The sequence below is a fragment of the Homarus americanus genome, unplaced genomic scaffold, assembly GCF_018991925.1.
Source record: "Homarus americanus isolate GMGI-L3 unplaced genomic scaffold, GMGI_Hamer_2.0 scaffold57980, whole genome shotgun sequence".
In the NCBI taxonomy this organism is placed as follows: Eukaryota; Metazoa; Arthropoda; class Malacostraca; order Decapoda; family Nephropidae; genus Homarus; species Homarus americanus.
The window spans coordinates 14695199-14717116 of record NW_024716703.1 but is presented as its reverse complement, the minus strand read 5'-3'; the positions used below and the strand labels follow the sequence as shown (position 1 = coordinate 14717116).

General features: G+C 43.1%; 1 protein-coding gene across 3 annotated transcripts in view; it reads right to left on the bottom strand.

The window, feature by feature from the left end:
• LOC121858302 overlaps positions 1-21918 on the bottom strand; it is a 108956-nt gene that overhangs the window by 69876 nt on the left and 17162 nt on the right. For all 3 annotated transcript variants that reach the window (XR_006087412.1, XM_042354629.1, XM_042354630.1), the window contains exon 4: positions 16495-16581. Coding sequence is in view for 2 of the 3 variants with exons in the window: in XM_042354629.1 (XP_042210563.1) it covers positions 16495-16581 (87 nt within the window). In the remaining variant the exon portion in view is untranslated. The remainder of the gene's footprint in view (positions 1-16494; positions 16582-21918) is intronic.

Here is a 21918-nt window from a genome sequence, read left to right as displayed (position 1 = left end):
TAGACCCACTAAATATATATATAATGTTATGGTAAATATCATAAACACACATAGGCATGGCTAGGTTTATTACAAAGTGATGAAAAGGGTACGCTTAATACTGTAGTCCACTAAACATGAAGCTATGCTTTTTTTATTTGGTCCCCCGTCATACGAGTCCGTTTTCTCTCACATCACGACGCCTGAGTCCTCCGTTTTCTCTCTTAATCTTAGAATGCACCAGAAACTTTACTATTTTTAGTAATGCCACAGAATTTGAAATTGCAACCCCAATTGCAACTGGGGTTGCAATTGTTGAGGCAACTAGATATGTCTGATTACAGCAAATGTGTTATTGTCAATTTGTAGGTGAAAGATTTTATCCTCAATAGATGTAGGTTAACATTTCACCTGTAGGCAAATGCTTAAAAAAAGCCTAAGTAAGGAAGCATATTCTTTTAACACATAATATCTGACCAGTATGGGGAGGATCATCGTGTCTCCGTTAGGGGGTCGTGGAGTGCTGGTCCAGCAGGCGTCACTTTTTTGGGGGGGGGCCATGGACGTATATGCGATCGGACGTTGTTCGGTTGGACGTTAACCGGCGCATGACTGTATATATATATATATATATATATATATATATATATATATATATATATATATATATATATATATATATATATATATATATATATATATATATATATATATATATATATATATATATAGACAGTGAGTTCTGCTATAACGCGAACGCTTGTTTGCTATAACGCGATTTTTGCTTACTATTTCTCCAATTTTGTGGTATTAACTGTGAATATGGTAAAGAAGAATATCTCCAAGAAGCGTTCTGGTGATAGAATTCCCGGTGATGATCGTAAAAGAAAGGATATAACACTTGAAGAGAAGCTCGATTTTATCAACCTCAAAATCACCCTTCTCCCCCATCAATTTACATTCATATTTTTTCAAGGTAAAGTGTTACATTTACTGTATGGTTTCATTATTAGATATGAATGTAACATTTATTTAGACTGTGCTATCCTTTGTGTTAGGCTAACTACTAAAATTTTTCGATTTCGAGTAATCTGCACCTAACCCTATTTTCTCCATAAGCCCTGTTATTTCTATTACGCGATTTTCTATAACACGATATTTTACAAGAACAAATTATCGCGTTATCGCAGAACTACCTGTATGTATGTATGTATGTATGTATGTATGTATGTATGTATATATATATATATATATATATATATATATATATATATATATATATATATATATATATATATATATATATATATATAAAAAAAATAAAAAAATATATATATATATATATATATATATATATATATATATATATATATATATATATATATATATATATATATATATATATATATATATATATATACCTAGACCCCGACTTACAACTGCTTCGACTTACGGCCGTCGAGACTTACGACCGCCTCAGATTTTTTATTAATTTTTTTTTTCTTCAAATGACACGCATTTTCTATACCGAAACGTTTCCAGTTAATGTAGTCTCCATGTATAATTAGAAAATTATGGGGGCCCCATGTGCATTCAGCTGACTACATTAAAGGTAAGTGCTCAGTCACACTGTAACCATTCCTTATTATTTATTACTTTCACTGTACTGTATCCATTCCTCATTATTCATTACTTTTACTGTACTGTATTTCATTGTAGATTATTTATTTAAAAAAAATTATCTATGTCGGACTTACGGCCATTCGACTTACGACCTGGATTTGGGTCCCTAACCCCGTCGTAAGTCGGGGTCTAGCTGTATATATATATATATATATATATATATATATATATATATATATATATATATATATATATATATATATATATATACACAGTGAACCCTCGCTTTACCCGGTCAATTGAACCCACAGCGGCCCGCGTAAAGTGAACAACATAACATATGGGATTAATTGAAATAGAGACCGGGCCGACCCCCCAAACTCCACTTTTTCCCGACACAATACGTACGTTTTAGTAAAAATAACATCTTAACTTTATGATGTTATGCATACACATATAATATAGAAGGGAACAATCAATAAGAGAATAATATACTGTAGGTTAGGTTCGAAAAAACAAGGTTAGGGCTAACACTTACGTTAGTAGAAGAGATGGGTCGGCGTACGGGAATGGAGGCTGGTTCCGAGGCAGAGGGCAGGCTACTGGCCCTCAGGTGAGTCATCATCACTGTCATCCACACTTATCAGGGCCTCCCTGACAAATCCCTCAAAGGCACCATCACTGTCTCTGTCACTATCACTGGCTTGGGCTGGCTGTGGTGGGTTGCGGGCGAAGAACTCGGTAATGCTTTGCTGACAGCTGGTGTTGATGTTGTCGTGATACACCTTGATGTAGGGCTCCAACAGCTGGGTAGTGAAGACTTCATACCGGTTATCGTCAGGGTCGTCGGAAAGGAGGAGCTTGAGTTTCTCAACACACTCGATGGCACCCCTTACATTACTATGCGATAACTTGCTTTCTTCTTGGGATGACACACCACCTGCCTCTTCACTGACGTCAGCATCATCTAACATCTCGTCGGCAGTCACATCAGGATCCCTTATCACCTCCAGGATGTCGTCGTTGGTGGTCTCAGAGAAGCCTGCAGCTGTAACACTCTGCGCAGCTTCTCTGGCAAGGTCCACTGCTACTGCAACAGTCTGAACCTCACCAGTCACAGATTGACTCTGCCTCCCACCTGGGATACCTTGCAACAAGTGTCTCCATGCGTGCCGAACCGTTGCTACAGACAGCTGATCCCATGCCTCCACCAAGAAGTCCACAGCTTTCTTGACGTTGAATAAAAATATGGCGCGGCGCGAGATGACCGCCAGCTGCTCTCCGCGTAAAAGAGTACACGCGCCGCGTAAAGTGAGCATTCCGTGTTTGGCAGGGTACCGCGTAAACACATAAAAAAAAAAGAAAAAAAAAGTAGGATCTCAAGTTTAGCGAGTTTTTGATTCACAATTCATGTGTTTCATATCACTTTTAAAATTTCCAACCTCTCAAGAATAATTATTTCCTTCACCGGTTTCGCGTGGTCAATGGAGAGTGGGTAGCGCGCATTGTTGCGATCCTATGTTATCTGCCATGTTTTTTGTTTACGGCAGTTATTTTGAATGAGCGAGAGCGAGCGATGCAGATTCTTGTGTAACTCTTAACAATTCTTGCATATTAAAAATTTTTGTGTAACTACTGCATTATTAACAATTCTTGTGTATTAGCGATTCTTGAGTATTAACGATGAGTAAGGTGAGTAATGTAAAAGTCGGGAGCGGTTCTGGTGGTAATGATGGCCATAGAGAAGGTCAACAAAGAAAGCCCAAAGCCAAATGTGATTACTGTCAAAAAGAGGAAATACATCCTTGAAATGGAACGAGAGACGCTTGAAATGAACAAAAGTGGTGCTCGTACCTGTGAAATCATGTGTAGGTTCAACTGCCCCGAATCAACCATACGTTCCCTTAAGAGGAACAAGGAAGCCTTAACTGCTTCTGTGAACATATTCTCAAGATTTTCCTGTAACAGGATGTTCTCCGACACTTCACAACGAAACCTAGTGTTGGTTATCAGAGAACAATACCTTCACAAGTGGGTGGAAAGAAGATACCATGAAGAGGGCGACCTGTCTGGGCCACAGATAAGGCATCAAACATGTGTTTATTATGCTGCAGTTGCACAGAAGAAATGTGTTGACTCTCCACCACCGTTTAAAGCTTTTGTTGGTTGGTTGGCTGCTTTTAAGAAATGTTATAAAGTCAAGTTTGCCCACTACCATGGGGAGAGAGCTGTGAGAGTATTATGTATTATACTGTTATATTCATATTGTATTATGTAATTACATTCAGAAATGTATGGTTGTTCGGACCCGTGGTCCGCATTGTCAGCCAAGGTGTGGTGGCGTCAGTTGTCGGCCAGCAAGGGGAGTTGTACCCTGACCAGCATTGAGAGAGGATCAATTGTAACCTTGTGAATAAATCCAACTAGAACTCCCCGTTTGCTTGACCTTGACTGGTGGCAGCAGTAACAAGAGGATGGCAAACGATAGCACTACCAGCAACTCTCGAGTGCAGGAAATTACACTCGCATTAACGCTCGACGATGACACCTCTCTCGCCACGTTCCAAGCCTTCACCACGCACAAAAACCTCGTTAACCCTTAAGCCCCGGGTTAGGGTGCTGCTGGCAGTGCCCCCCCCCCCTTCGTTGGGATAAATCGAGAAAAAAAAAAAAAAATTTCCAAAAATAATTAAAAAACATTAAAATAATAAAAGAAAAAATGGCGGGAAAATTGGCGGACATTCTGGAACGTCACCTGGGGCCTAAGTGTTAAGAACGCCAACATCATGCGCAGAGTGGGCGCATGGAATACCGGAGTACCGGGCTGTAATATTACGTTTACAACTGTGAGGGACGACGGCGATGTGGAACAGCAGGTGACATTGAATCCAGACTGGGGGAAGATTGACGGTGAAATTTTAGAGAGACTGACATCAAGGTTCATGACTGCTGATGCCATTGAAGCTCGAATTTTGAGATTTGAGGAATCCACCCAACGTCAAGGAGAGGAGTTGAGTGATTTCATGACCCGGTTGCAGCAACTAGCGGGTCAAGCGTTTGCTGTAGAGCCTAATGACATAGTATGTAAACGGGTAGTTTGGCGGTTCCTGGATGGGATAATGGACCAGGACGTAAGGCTGCAGATAATTAGAGAAAAGTGGATAGGGACAGATGAGGTGGCGAAGTCCTATGAAGAGGTACTGAAAATTGAGGAAAATGCTCTGTTGACGAAGCAAGCAACTAGTGGGACAGGTCAAGCAACGGGACAGGGGAGAGCAGCATGGGGTGGTGTCACAGCGCAGGTCATGACTGAGCAGTTAGACACTACACTAGAATGAAAATTGAGCGACTTGTGAAAGCAGGTGGCATCCATTCAATCAGCCAGGTGGACCCCCTTCGAGGCAGCCCAGGCAGCCCCTTTTCAAAATACCCGAGGCAGGGGACGGCAACTGCAAGTGACCACTCACAACAGAGCGGTACAATGCTATTACTGCTCTCGGACACATCTTGGAGGTTGGGTCACATGCTACAAAAGGTCAAGGGAGAACCCTGGGTGGAAACAGCAAATCCCCTTCAGGGGGGCGGATTTTCAATAAAGTCCGCCACACACCCAGGTGTGGGATAATCTCGACGAGGTATTTGTAGTGTTGTGAAGGAGAGTACCAGCGGAGACAGGCCTTCGTAGGTGGGTGATTGCAATAGTGCACACGGACCAGATGAGGTGCCGAGCGGCACAGCAAGAGGAGATTCAGCCGGAACAACTTGATCGTCTCCTGTTGCACTTCCCTAATCATGTACAGATTCGGCTACAACAGAGAGACTTTAGGGCTTTGGTGGACAGTGGAAGTGATTATTCATTAGTGAACGATGGTGTGTTAAATGTTAAACAGAGAAATAAACTAATACCATGTTTTGAGGATGCGTACAGTGTATGTGAGGAAAAGATCCCAATGCTGGGGGAAGTGTTCCTAGGCGTCGAGTTTGGAGGAATATACTGTACATACCCAAACACAGATTTGTGGTAGTGCCGGGACTGGTTACAAGTGTTATACTGGGTATGGACCTTTGGGCATGTGTTGGTGGATTCACCATAGACTTGAATAAAAGAACACTGCAAACAGGGTCATTGAAAACCTAGGTCCCTTTACTGTCAGCGACACCAAGGGAGAAAGCGGTTTCAGAATCGGTGGGTCAAGTGACGAGCGTAATAGCTAGGGTGAAGCGCACAGTCGTTGTTCCACCCTACACCGAATCAATGATAAAGTGTGGTGCGGCTGACCAGCAGTAACCCCCCTCCCCTGTACCTAGTAGAATCACTGCATCCCGAGGGGGCTGCTGTGGTGCCTGCTCGTTGCTTGTGTCAGCGGGTCTACCAGTGGTGACGTGTTCCTACGGGTGGCCAACGCGACGAGCACGCAGGAGCTACTTCACGAAGGAGAGATACTAGGCATGTTGGAACCGGGATCGAGGTATCTAACCCGAGGACACCGACGGTAATGGGCCGTGGGAAAGGAGACCCTTTGGCTGACATAACAATAGGAGAAGAATTAACAGAGGAACAGAGGGAGGATATTTTGGGGATCCTTCAGGAATTCAGAGCGTCTTCTATGTTGGAGGGCCATTACCATTAGTAAGGGTTGGAGTAGAGCACTCTATCAAAGTAGACCCTCGGGCTCCACCGTTGGCATCAGGACCACGGAGGCTTCCCACACGGGCTGAGGTACGTAAATAGATAGACAAGCTTCAGGAGATGGGTGTCATAAGGAATTCCTGTAGTCCTTGGGCTGCGCCCATAGTCAGTGCCGGACGTCAGGATGGAAGCCTACGTTTAGCGGTCAACTACTGGGGCGTTAACAGCGTGTCTCAACCGGCAAGACTTCATCCTATTCCCGTAATTGAAGACCTTCTTGACAGACTGGGGGCAGCCCAATTCTTTTCGGTGCTTGATACTAATCGGGAAACCATCAGATGTCCCTGAACGAGGATGACAGTGCAGTGTCAGCATTTGTAGTGCCGTGGGGACACTATGAGTGGGATGGCAGGATACCATTTGGACTGAAGGGCACTGGATACTCGTTTCAGCGCATGATGTCCACCATACTGAGGGAGAGCAACTGCACCGACGCCCTATGTTATCTGGGTGATGTGCTAGTGTGGGGAACGACATGGGTGGAACACAATGTAAAGCTGCGGGCAGTACTGGGGAAGATAAAGGATGCTGGGCTCGCCTTGGCACCAGGAAATTGCAATTTCGGTGTCCGTCGAGTGGAATATCTCGGAGCGGTGGTCAGCAACGGGATGTAAAGTATGAGTGAACCGAGGGTGAGACAACTGCGGACGATCCCAAGACCCTCTACGGTGCGTGAGCTGAGGAGGGCTATTGCTGCATTTTCTTACGTCCAGCGTTGGCTGCCGGGTGTGGCAGAGACCGCTAAGCCTTTGTACGAAGCACTAGATCAAGACCCATACCGGAAGCTTCACTGGACTGAGAGAATGTGTAGATCCTTTGAGGCCCTCAAGACACAGGTGGTGCGGCACTAAACCTTCCGGATTACAAAATACGCTTTGTGCTGGTGACTGATGCAAGTGATGTCAGGACAGGAGACATGCTAGCTGAACAGCGCTACTCAGAGACGGAGAAAAAGCTGTTGGCGGTGACTGCCGTGAAGAGATTCAGGATGTATCTATCAGCCTCCCAGTTCAACCTGATTACGGATCATCGCGCCCTTCGCTGGCTCAACTCGCTCAATATAAGTGGGGAACGGGGCAGGAGTGGGAGGTGGATGGATCTTCTGCAGCAGTTCGACATCTATCCTATACACAAGGCAGGTCGCCGATGTCCATGGCGGATTATCTCTGACAAATCGTATCTAATGTCGGAAAATGAGGACTACCCCAGCAGGTGCAATTAACGCTACTACACATCTCGCCAACACCTTCTGGGACATACCGACCTTCATCAAGGAACAACAGGAGGACGAAGAAATAGCTGCCATGTTCAGAATCCTTGGGGATAATGGAGGGAATGGTTTAGCACCGGTTCAGGGTGAACCAAATCCTTTGTGGACCGGTCTCAGGTTATCTCAGCAAGGGATGTTCTGTTATATACAACACGGTGGTGGAGTCAAGTGAACCCCTATGAAGTTAAGGAAACATGGGTTCCAGCGGTGCCAGTAACACTGTGGGTACAGACCCTGCGGCTGGTGCATGATGCACCCGAGGGCTACATGGGACAGAATCGCACCTGGGAGAGGGCAAGGAACAGTTTCTGGTGGCCGAGGATGAAAAATGATGCAGCGGCACAGATCAGCAAGTGCGAGGCATGTGGGACGAGCAAAAGAGCTAAAGTGCCAGGGAAAGCACCACTGCAATACACGGAAATTCCTGACACCACAGATGATCTAGTGCAAGTGGACTTCATGGGACCGTTTCCTGTTTTCGGCAAGCATCAATTCCGGCATGTACTGCAGATACAGGACGTACTGACGAGCTATATTGTAATGGTGCCCATGTGTGGTGCTACATCAGACACTGCAGACACTTCTTTGATTCTTGGGTGAGCACATTCGGAGTGCCTCAGTCACCCTCCTCGGACCGGGGGCCTCATTTTACACCTGAGATGTTTCAAACAGTATGTCGGATGGCGGGCATTCATCAGAAACTTGGAATGCCCTATCATCCCCGCAGCCAGGTTCAGGTGGAGAGACAAAATCAGCTGATGAACAACCTGCGGTGTCTATGTGATAACAACATCGATATGTGGCCGGAGATGGTGGCCCATCTGCAATTTAGTCACAATACATCAAGGAATGCAACAGCAGGGTATAATTCGCACAAACTGGTGTATGGTGTTCCTGCAAAATGTCCGGAACAGGTGGTGTCGGAAAAGTCATCAAGAGATGCTCTTAACTTCCATCCACCAGACCTGAGTAATGCGGAGGTAGCTGGTCGTTTGGTATGAGAGAAGTTGGGAAGGATCGAGAAAGCAGTATGTTCAGCAAGAGGGAGGGTAGCAGTGGCACAGGAAAGGAGGAACAAGAAATATTCCAGTCGAGGAGGAGCGTTCCGTGCGGGCGAACTGGTGCGGCTCAAATTATCACCAGTTGAACGGCACAAGGAAAGGGGTAAGGAGATGGCCCCCTATCAGTCACACCGCTACAGCGTCATCGAGGTAATGAGAGGAGGATAGTCTTCCCAACTTATCCCCGAAAGTGACCCAACTGGACGAGTTAAAGTGCATTGCTTTGACGAGCTGGAGAGTGCAACGGTAAGACCATACTCCTGGGGGATACCCCTCTCCGAGCAACCGTCTGACCCCGCAAACTCGGGAAAAAATACGGTCCAGCCGAGTCTGAGACGCTCAAAACGTTTCCGTCAGCAGCCACGTCAACTACAGGTGGATCCAGGTCGGAGGTGGTAGGAATCCGATCGGGAGGAATGTTGGGACGGAACAATAGATGACGAGGAGCTGAGTTGGGAAGATGAGGAGAATGGAGGGTGACCAGTACTAATGACGGAGTCCTAATGACGGAGTTGAGATGCGGAGTGTGAGAGTATGTATTATACTGTTATGTTCATGTTGTATTGTGTAATTACATTCTGAAATGTAAGGAGGATCATTTTTTTTTATTTGTTTGTCAATTGTTGAGCTGCCCCCATGGTTGTTCGGACCCGTGGTCCGCATTGTCAGCCAAGGTGTGGTGGCGTCAGTTGTCGGCCAGCAAGGGGAGTTGTACCCTGACCAGCATTGAGAGAGGATCAATTGTAACCTTGTGAATAAATCCAACTAGAAGTCCCTCCCCGTTTGCTTGACCTTGACTGCATCGGCTGATGTCATAGTAGCATAAAAAATATCGACCTGTCTTTCAAGCTCTTGTGAAAGAGGGTGGTTATTGCTGAAGATGAAAAACAGGCAAGGGGTGTAAAGACTTCAAAGGAGACGATTACAGTTTTATTCACAACTAATGCAAATAGACATTTCTTGATGAAACCCCTGGTTGTTAACCGTGCTGTCCGTCCTGGAGCCTACCGTCGTGCCAATATGTCACAGCTCAATGTTTATTGGATGTCTAATAAGAAAGCTTGGGTTACGTCTTTATGCACCGATTGATTTGACAAGCACTTTGTTTCTGACGTCCAACAGTACTGCCGGAGGAAGAACATTGACTTCAAAGTGACCCTGGAGATGGATAATGCCACCCTAATGTATAAGTTATCTTCCTTCCTCCTAACACCACATTGCTTCTGCAGCCACTTGACCACGAATTCATCAGTACAGTGGTCCCTCGGTTAACGAGCACAATTCGTTCCAGAAGGTTGCTCGTTAACCGAAGCCATTGTTTCAATGGGTTTTTTGGGTAATTGGTTCCAGCTCACCGAAAATTGCCGAAAGTCAACAAAAAAGGTAGTAAAGTACACTTACTTTGAGGTGAATATGTAGAAGGCTTCTGGATGATGATGATGATGGGAATTAGAATGGGGGTGGAGGAGAAGGGAGAAGAGAAGGCATTGGGGTGGAAGAGAAGTCACCCCATGGTGCTATTTCACCCATAACATTTTAGTTCACTTGGTGTATTTCAAGATTATTTTCTTTAAATCAACACTGCACTGCATTATATATTGTCAATATGTAAAATAAATTTCAAATGGACCAATAATTTGACTGGAAACACAGAAAAGAAGCATTTAGTTGAAGAGAGTCTGAAGCAAGATGTTACCTCCACTGAAAAGACACAGACTGACGCCTGTTTGGTGTGTTGACAGGCTGTTTGGTGCGCAAAAAACTAGCTTCCTATACTTCAATTATGTTCAATAATTGTTAAAATGACTAAAAAATTTAATATAAAACTTTTAAAATTATTGAATAGTACAAACTTCTTGATATTTACTAAAATAGTAAGGAATTTAAGCCCTAGAACCAATTACTGAATTGGCGGACTAATACTACAGCTGGTGGACCGCCAAATGCAAGCGAAAACATGTGGAGGGGCGCTCGTTAAAAACTTGTTAATCGAGGGATTGCTCGTTAACCGAAGTTAAGAATCTTATGAAAGTAAATCGTTAACCGAAATCTCGTTAACCGAGGCGCTCGTTAACCAAGGGATCACTGTAATGTTAAACTGTTCTTCTATCAGTCACTCTATAAAGACTTTCGTCAGCAAACAGACTCATTAGTTGAGTTACAACAATTCGAGGTAGAACTCTCTACCAGCACCAGCTAACCAGGAGGAGGAGATGGTAGACGACCCGACTCCTAGCACCTCACCACCCCGCAACCGTGAAGTGTTATCAGTTTGTGAATTTTGGAGGAAATATAATATTAAAAATGCAGTGGACAGAATTGTTGAGGCATGGAGTAAGATTAATGTTGCAACAGTGCTACATGCATGGAAGCCTTTGTTCGCTAACTCTGAGATAAGTGGGGCAGAACAGACTGCGGCAAACAGAGAGAGGCAGTCTGTGGCGGCAACACTAATGGACACAGTGGAAGCAGCGCGCTCAGTCCCAGCACTGGGATTTTTGGATGTTCAGGATGAAGATTTGCAAGAACTCATCGGTCAACATCAGCAGCAACCAACAACTAAAGTAATGTTGGAGGAGGATGAAGAACAAGAAGAACAACAGCAATCAACACAAGAGGATGACGTTGACCCTGGTGAACCTACAACACACCAGCTGACTGAATTGCTCACAACCATCGCACATTCCAGTGAACAGCTACAAGAATACGATACTAGTTCTCATGCTCAGAACCATATCTGCCCTGTCACTGATTAGGTTATAGAGAAATATAAGGCCAGGTACATGTCCCGTACTAATGTTCATCAGCAGGCCCTTATTACTCGGTCCCTGCACAAGGCCCAGTCTGTTAATGCCTCTCTGCTCCCTCCCTCCTACTCACAGTGTCTCATACAAGACTTTAAACTCTAGATGCTGTGTGTGTGATGGTGTGGTATTAATTAATGAATAATAACTGGGCTAAGGTTAAAAATGCTTCGAAAGCATTTGAGGTGGATGCACGGTAGATGATTAGTGGGTTTCATGTTTTTGACCTGACTTGTTGTTGTCACCCATCTTTTTATGAGCTCTTCTTTTGTTTGTGATGGAGGTGGTGTGTGGATTAGAGGAACCCATGTTATTGACCTGACCTGATGTTATGTAAGGTCACTCATTGTATATAAGCCTCACTCAGTCCCTGTAAATTCAGTTGCCTCTGAAACTGTCTTGAATAAAGACGAAAGCTAAGGTGCTCCAGTGTTTCCCCTTTCCTGTGTGGTTTTATATGTTACTGGTACCAGTTTCCTAAATACTCCCTGCTAAAATGGGGGTGAATCTTACATGGTGTTTTTATACAAGTATTTATCGTTTTTATACATTTAGTTCAGTCACCGTAGGCTGAAGTAGGTTTTACTGTACAGTAGAACATTGATTTAAAGCGATTCAATTTAAGATCATTAATTTAAAGCGACACCCACAATTAAGGACAATGTTTCAATTTAAAGCGAATCTTACCTATTTTGACCGAGTCAATCTGGCGCATCATATTTTAAATTTCACGCCTAATGTTTCTTTGGGCACGCTACACTGTCCTAAGGGCAAAGCTGTACTGTACATGTACTCAAAATAATGTACGAAATGATTACAGCTACTCCTCGACTTACGACATACTCGACATTACGACCACCCAGACATACGACAGCCTCAGTCGTACCAAAAAATTTTCAAATTATGTATTTTCAAGTCCCAACATTAGTGATTGCACTGTGTACTGACAAAATTTTTGTTTGTAATTCACTTAAAAATGGCTGGCAAGATTAAAAGTGAGAGTTTTGTGGTGCTGAGAAGAAAAAGAGACACCCATTATAGATTTTCTATGTATTATTTAAGCATTTTCGACTTACGACCTGGATTTGGGTCCCCAACTCCGTCCTAAGTCGAGGAGCAGCTGTACTAATATTTTTGTCTAGTCCAAACTATAGCATAATTATATTCAAATTAATCACTATCTTATAAGAATTCCAGCAATGTAAATTATATTCTCCCAGGTTACTTCTGTGACATTTTATAAACAAAACACAAAAACTCAATATAAAGGACATAAATAAAAAAATAAATACTTCACTAGACCTTCGACACAACTATCACTTCCCCCCCTCCCTCCCTCTCCCCCATCTTCCCAGCCAGGGTTTTAGGCTTACAGTTTTTATCTCTTATAATATCACAGACTCAAGTTAGGAGAATATAATTTGCATTGCTGGAATCCTTGCAAGACAGTGAATAATTTGAATATTTAGCTCTTGTAATAAAATTAATTAGAACTAAAATTTGTATGTCTAATGTGAACTATAGCATATATATATATATATATATATATATATTCAAACTAATCACAATCTTATAAGAATTCCAGCAATGTTCAGTTCAGTGACATTTTATAAGAGAAATACTTAAAGTCACTCTTAAGGGCAGATATATAAATAAGCACTAGACCTTCGGCATCAACTGTCAAACACCTCACCTCACCTCTGCCCCCCTCCCCCATCTTTCCATCAGCTGAACGCTAGTAAACAGACCACACTTGACCTAGCCGCGGCAGTTTCATCCCTCCAGGCCACACCGTGTAATTGTGCATCCATTGTTCTATAAAATGGCTTCCGCCGGACCACCGCCCCCAGAGAGAAACCTTTCCTTACCTGGACCCAGCCGCCCTAAGTCAAAGAAGACACGACGTTCCTTAAGCTACGAGGTGAAGTACAAGATCATCCAAGAGTTGGAGAAAGGAACAAGACAGGTTGATTTGGCGCGCCAGCATGGTGTGAACGAATCTACGATCCGGACGATAAAGAAGGATTCAGCCAAGATAAAGGAGCACATGAACATCACAAAGTCTACAGGTGCTTCTATGATCAAGTATTTCCACAACCAGGTGCTTCTCAAGACAGAAAAATTACTTGTGAGCTACTTGGTGCGTCAGGCGCGACGGAACATGGCGGTGGACACGCGCTCTGTTAAGGAGTACGCACATGAACTGTATGCTGCAGTGTCACGAAAGATGGGAATAACAGAGCCCAATCCCTTTAATGCTTCCTCTGGGTGGTTACAGAAGTTTAAGAAGAACAACAAGATCACCAATATCAACATTGGTGGTGAAGAAGCTAGTGCTGACCGTGTTGCGGCTAGGGAATTTCCTCCATTTTTACGTGAGATTATGGAGGAAGGACAGTACACCGACGACCAGGTGTTTAACATGGACGAATCTGGTCTTTTCTGGAAAAAACTACCTTCCAAGTCCTTCGTTGTGAAGAATGCCAGCAAGATTCGGGGCCGGAAGTTGCAGAAGGAGCGCATCACTGTCCTGTTTACCACCAATGCCTCCGGTACCTGTAAGCTCAAGTTATCGGTGATCCAAACAGCACGCAAGCCGCACGCCTACAAGAGCATGGACATGACCAAGCTAAATGTCCACTGGTTGACCGCACGTAAGGCAAGGATGTTCTCTACACTGTCCCTCTCCTGGTTTGATGACTGTTTCGTTCCCGATGTGAAGAAATTCTGTGAGCAACAGAATGTGCCATTCAAGATTTTGTTGCTGCTGGACAACGCACCAGGACACTCGCCCCTACTGTTAGATCGTCACCCCAACGTAAAAGTGGTCTTCCTTCCTCCCAACACTACGTCTATATTACAGCCCATGGACCAAGAGTTAATCTGTAATGTAAAAGCTGCATTCTCTACTAAAAAATTCAAGCTCCTGAACGACTACACCAACACCAGGGAAGAGTTGCGTAACCTGAGTGACACCACCACCGATAACAAGAGCGAAGACGACGAGGATCAACAGTTGGCAGAGCAACAGGTACTTTTCAAACAATTCTGGAGAATATTCAACATCAAGAAAGCTGTGGACTTCTTGGTGGAGGCATGGGATCAGCTGTCTGTAGCAACTGTTCGTCACGCATGGAGACATGTGTTGCAAGGCATTCCAGCCATTAGGCAGAGTCAATCTGTGACTGGTGAGGTTCAGACTGTTGCAGTAGCAGTGGACCTTGCCAGAGAAGCTGCGCAGAGTGTTACAGCTGCAGGCTTCTCCGAGACCACCAACGACGACATCCTGGAGGTGATAAGGGATCCTGAAGTGACTACCGACAAGATGGTAGATGATGATGACGTCAGTGAAGAGGCAGGTGGTGCGTCATCCCAAGAAGAACACCGCTTATCCCATAGTAATGTTAGGGGTGCCATCGAGTGTATCGAGAAAGTCAAGCTCCTCCTTTCCGACGACCCTGACGCAAACAGGTATGAAATCTTCACTACCCAGCTGTTGCAGACTATGGAGCCCTACTTCAAGGTTTATCACGACAACATAAACACCAGCCGTCAGCAAAGTATAACAGAGTTCTTCGCCCGCAACCCACCACAGCCAACACAAGCCAGTGATAGTGACAGAGGTAAAAACAGTGATGCTGACTTTCAGGGATTTGTCAGGGAGGCCCTGACAAATGTGGATGACAGTGATAGTGACTCACCTAAGGGCCAGTAGCCTGCCCTCTGCCTCGGAACCAGCCTCCATTCCCGTACGCCGACCCATCTCTTCTACTAACGTAAGTGTTAACCCCAACCTTTATTTTTCCTAACCTAACCTCTTCTATATTAATTGTGTGTGCATACCATCATAAAGTTAAGATAATATTTTTACGACAACATAATTGTGTGTCGTCAAAAAGTGGAGTTTGGGGGACGGCCCCGTCTCTATTTCAATTAATCCCATATGTTATGTTGTTCACTTTACGCGTTTCTCACTTTCCGCGGTACCCTGTGGGTTGAATTAACCGCGTAAAGTGAGGGTTCACTGTATTGTACTTGTACAGTGGTGTTTGCGTAAATAACTAGAGCTCCTACGAGCTGCATCATTTACTCTTGGAAAATACCACACTGTCTTTATTGTAACACAGCTCTATTCACGCTCGTATCATATTATCTTTTTTTTTAATATTTATTTAACCCTTAGGCCCCGGGTGACGTTTCAGAACGTCCGCCTATTTTCCCGCAAATTTTTTATGTATATATATATATATTTTTTTTTTTGGAAATGTTGATTTTTTCTCGATTAAACCCCGCATGGGAGAACTGCCAACAGCACCCTAACCCGGGGCTTAAGGGTTAACCAAACTTTTAGATAAAGTATTCCGGATAACTTTGAAAAAAAAATAGTGTCTAACGAAATTAGAACTGATTTTATTGACTCTAGTATCAACATTTCTTATGTTTTTATTTTTTTTAAATGGAATTCCCATCATTATAAATCAAAACATTTTGTTTAAGGATATCTTATTGGAAACATCTCAAAGAGAATTTATTAAGGATCATTATGGTATCAAATTCATCTCCCTATCATAGTATTAAACCACACATTCTCAGAATGCTTACGGGTGCTGAGGAAAGTTTTTCGAGTCTAACTACACATCTTGCTCGGACAGAAACAAGGCTGTACTGTATTTATTCACGCAAACACCACTGTACACGGTCAACGGTCAAGGTCACAATGACCCCAAAAATATTCAATTTTTTTAATTAATCTATCTAAGATAATGCTGGGTAAAACTCATAAATCTGAAGAGCTTCTTTGTAGAACCTTTCATTGATTCATAAAATAAAAACTCCGAAAATGATGAAATGACACCATGAGTGAGGGGTCTCTCTATCCATTAGCAGTAGTGAGGCTAGAATGAAGTATGCCTTCTCTGATTGCCTAGAAATTCTTGGATTGATAAAGCTCATTATCTAGAGCAAACAAGACAGCACAACAAGTAAAAAAAAAAAAAAAATTGAAGAAGTGGTACTGTATATTGTAAGGTATTCTAAACAATAACAAAATACCATAAATTCATTTACCTTAAACAGAAGCTGCGCTTGTAACTTATCCACCATTTTCATACTCTCTTTAGATTTAGCTTCTGCTTCAGTAGCAAACTTCATAACCTGTGGAATAAAAACAATAATGTACAGTAATTGTGAATGTGCTGTAAGATGGGGTGATTACAGACAAAATTCAGTAAAAAGTTGAATAGGAGACAACTCGTAGACATCAAGCAAAGTTTTCTTGGTATCAAAATGTTGCCCTAAGTATATAGTTTTCAGATGTGAGTTTCATTTTGTAGTTTAAACTTTAAGTAATAAATAGAAGTCAATAATCAAATTCCATTTTTTCCCCAAAATTTCAAATGTTTAAAAACTTTCTCTGGTTGGAGTGTACCACGGTCCATAGAGCAATACAGGAGCCCCCCCAAATTCGCGGGAGTTAGGTTCTCAAAATGACCGCGAATTGCCAAATCCGCTGGCGGGGAGGGGGGGGGGGACCTCGTGTACAAAGAAATGTATATTGCCTTCATGTGTTTGCTCTTAGGACAATTATTTCTTTTACCTGTATAGTATATGTGTATGTGTGTGTGTGTGTATGTGTAGACACACACACAAAACACATGCAGTTAACTCACGTTTTATGCTCATTTGATTTAAGCGTTTTTGGAATAACACGATTGTTCAGTTAATACTAAAAGCTAATTTACGCGCACCTATTTTTTAAATAACACGCTCAAGACAGTTTAAATTTGGTGCGCATATTCGCCTGGTCGCCTGGCAGTGGAGTTGCATGTGATGCCTGGCGAGGTGCTTGCAAGTTACCACTATAAGTCTCAGTCATATCAACATCAACGATTTTAACATTATTATTAATAATAATAATTATAATAATAATAATGTAATACAGGTTGACAACCCTTTATCCGAAATTCCGAAAACCGAAAAGCTCTGAAAACCGAAAAAAAAATTTGTGGAGCAAAATTTTTTTTTTTTGGGGTATTAGCCCACCCGGGCACATGTCACTGACCCACATCGGGGCCTGGGGGTGAAAATGTAATAGTAATAATAATTATAATAATACAGGTACAGGTTGACAATCCTTTATCCAAAATCCTTGGGGCCAGAGGCATTTCGGTTTTCGGAATTTTTCGGTTTTCAGAATGGTTAGGGTTTTTTTTTTTTTATATATATATATGTGTATTAGCCCACCTGGGCATAGATCACTGACCCACATCGGAGCCTGGGGGGTGAAAATGTAATAAAAATTATTATAATAATAATAATAATTCATAGGTCTAGGTCGTGTTTCTCACTTTTGATCTTTTTTTCATTCTTGTATTTCTTTACTGTTTTATTATTTTATTATTACAGTATTATTGTTATTATTATTATTATTAATTTTATTATTATATTTTATTATTATTATTATTAAAATTATTGTAATCATTATTATTTTATTTTGGTGTATAATTATTAAAAATTTTATTTACTATGAATAATTATTATTATAATTATTATTACTATTACATTTTTGCCCCCCAGGCCCCGATGTGGGTCAGTGATCTGTGCCTGGCTGGGCTAATAATCCCTGTTTTAAAAAAAAAAAAAAACACAAAAAACTTTCGGTTTTTAAAGCTTTTCGGTTTTCGGAATTTCGGATAAAGGGTTGCCAACCTGTAATAATGATAATACAGTAATAACAATAATAATAATAATAATAATAATAATAATAATAATAATAATAATAATAATAATAATAATAATAACAATAATGAAAAAATAATAATAATAATAAAGAAATACAAGAATGAAAAAAAGATCAAAAGTGAGAAACATGACATAGACCTATGAATTATTATTATTATTATAATTATTATTATTATTATATTTTAGCCCCCAGGCCCCAATGTGAGTCAGTGACCTGCTGTGCCCGGGTGGGCTGATCCCTGTAAAAAAAAAAATATATAAAAAAATAAATAAATAAATTACCATTCTGAAATCCGAAAAATTCCAAAAACCGAAATGTCTCTGGTCCCACGGATTTCGGATAAGGGATTGTCAACCTGTAATAAAGATTATTACTACTAATGATGAAGATAATGATGAAGTATTCTGTTCGACAACTGTGACAACGTCCAGCAAGCTTCCCGGGTATCGCTTTCTCAGTTCACACCAGCACTACTTTTTCTGTGTTTTCATTTGCCTTGTGTGTTTATCACGTACCTTTTTAGTGCTAAGCGCTGTTTTTCCCATTGAGCATGTCTGAAAAATGTCCATCTGCCTCCACTGGGGTGCTTAAAGCTAAAAAGGCACGAAAAACAATTGCAATGGAAGTAAAATTAAATGTGATCACCTGCCTTCAGAGAGGAGAGTGTGTGTGGGAGGTTGGCCGCATGAGAGCACTGTTCGTACCCTGTGCGGTATATAATGGTTCCCTTAACCTGTACCACTTACATGTATTCTTATGGGAAAATTATGTTTAATTTATGCGTTTTTGAATTAAGCGGAGATTTTCAAGAACGTAACCCCGCGTAAAACAAGAGGTGGGTGTACAAATAAATAATAATGGGAAAATACTCTCATAAATAATTAATCAGACAAATTTATAAAAAATGTGACAGTCTACCCTCAATTCTGTGCTTTATTAATAAAGCACAGACTTGAGGGTAGACTGACACATTTTTAATAAAATTGTTTCTGATTATTTGTGAGACAATTTTCCCAATATACAGGTAAAGAAAATTACTGTCTCTAGAATGAATGGCTCCCTGTCCCAGCCGTGGAAATGCCAGCAACTTTAAAACTACCCACAGACATTCTTGGATACATCCAGAGTGTCATCCTTGAATAATAGAGGACCACGAAATAAAAATCCGCTAATTTGAGGGGCTCCGTGTATACAGTAAACCCTCGATAACTCGGCACATAGGGGGCTCTGGCCTTGCCAAGATATCCCAAATTCCGATTTATCGAGGCACTACCCTCTTCCTACGAAAATACAATCCAAAATTATCGATCCATATACAGTATGAGTACACGTAATTACTAAATGTAAAAAAGTAACACTTACCAGAACTGCAGACAAGGAATGAAACATCATAGTAATGACACAGAAGCATGGTAGGTGACACAGAAGCATGGTAGGTGACATAGAAGCATGGTAGGTGACATAGAAGTATGGTAGGTGACACAGATGCATGGTAGGTGACATAGAGGTATGGAAGGTGACATAGAAGCATGGTAGGTGACACAGATGCATGGTAGGTGACATAGAGGTATGGTAGGTGACACATATGCATGGTAGGTGACACAGAAGCATGGTAGGTGACACAGATGTATGATAGGTGACACAGATGCATGGTAGGTGACATAGAGGTATGGTAGGTGACATAGAAGCATGGTAGGTGACACAGATGCATGGTAGATGACATAGAGGTATGGTAGGTGACACATATGCATGGTAGGTGACACAGAAGCATGGTAGGTGACACAGATGTATGGTAGGTGACATGCATGGTAGATGACATAAATGCATGGTAGGTGACAAAGAAGCGTGGTAGGTGACAGAGAAGCATGATAGGTGATATAGATGCATAGTAGGTCAAATTGACACAAGAAGCATAGTAGGTAACACAGATGTATGGTAGGTGACACACGCAGAAGCATATTAAGTGACAAAGATGTATGAGTAGGTGACATGCATGGTGATCAACCTGAAACGCAGTAGGTGACACAGAGGCATGGTAGGTGACACAGAAGCATAGTAGGTGACCTTGGATGTATGTTGGGTGACATGCATGGTGGGTGACCTGATGGTGACACAGAAGCATGGTGGGTGACACAGAAGCATGGTGGGTGACACGCAGAGTGTATGGTGGGTGACATGCATGGTAGGTGACAAACATGGTGGGTGACAGATGTATGGTGGGTGACACAGGGCATGGTGGGTGACAGAAGCATGGTGGGTGACATGGGGTATGGTGGGTGACCTGGAAGCATGGTGGGTGACACAGGGGCATGGTGGGTGACAGAGCATGGTGGGTGACATATAGGCATGGTGGGTGACAGATGTCATGGTGGGTGACACGGATCATGGTGGGTGACACTGGAAGCATGGTGGGTGACACAGAAGCATGGTAGATGACACAGAAGCGATGTAGGTGACACAGAAGCATGGTGGGTGACACAGATGCATGGTAGGTGACATAGGGGTATGGTGGGTGACATAGAAGCATGGTGGGTGACACAGATGCATGGTGGGTGACATAGGTATGGTGGGTGACACATATGCATGGTGGGTGACACAGAAGCATGGTGGGTGACAGATGTATGATGGGTGACACAGATGCATGGTGGGTGACATATGAGGTATGGTGGGTGACATAGGCATGGTGGGTGACATGGATGCATGGTGGGTGACATAGAGATATGGTGGGTGACACATATGCATGGTGGGTGACCCAGAAGCATGGTGGGTGACACAAGGTATGGTGGGTGACATGCATGGTGGGTGATAGATGCATGGTGGGTGACCAGATGTATGGTGGGTGACATGCATGGTGGGTGACACAGAAGCTAATTGAGGTGACACAGATGTATGGTGGGTGACATGCATGGTGGGTGACAAACATGGTAGGTGACACAGATGTATGGTGGGTGACATGTGGTGGTGACTGCAGAGCATGGTGGGTGTGACATAGATGTATGGTGAGGTGACATGCATGGTGGGTGACACAGAGCATGGTGGGTGACACAGACATGGTGGGTGACCAGATGTATAGTGGGTGACCTACAGATGTATGGTAGGTGACATGCATGGTGGGTGACACAGAAGCATGGTGGGTGACACAGAAGCATGGTGGGTGACACAGAGCATGGTGGGTGGCATGGATGTATGGTGGGTGACATGCATGGTGGGTGACGAAACATGGTGGGTGACACAGATGTATGGTGGGTGACACAGGCATGGTGGGTGACATGTGATGGGTGACAAGAAGCATGGTGGGTGTGACACATGGGGTGTGGTATGGGTGACACGGAAGCATGGTGGGTGACCTAGAGGCATGGTGGGTGACAGAGCATGGTGGGTGACATAGAGGCATGGTGGGTGAACCTGGATGCATGGTGGTGACATGGATGCTAGTGGGTGACACAGAAGCATGGTGGGTGACACAGAGCATGAGATGGCCTGAGAAGCATGGTGGGTGGCACAGAGCATGGTGGGTGACCTGGTCATGGTGGGTGACACAGAGCATGGTGGGTGACACAAGGAGCATGGTAGGTGGCACAAGAAGCATGGTGGGTGGTCACAGAGCATGGTGGGTGACATAGAAGCATGGTGGGTGATAGAAGCATGGTGGGTGACAAACTAGTGGGTGACATGCATGGTGGGTGACACTGGGGCATGGTGGGTGGTGACACAGAAGCATGGTGGGTGACACAGAAGCATGGTGGGTG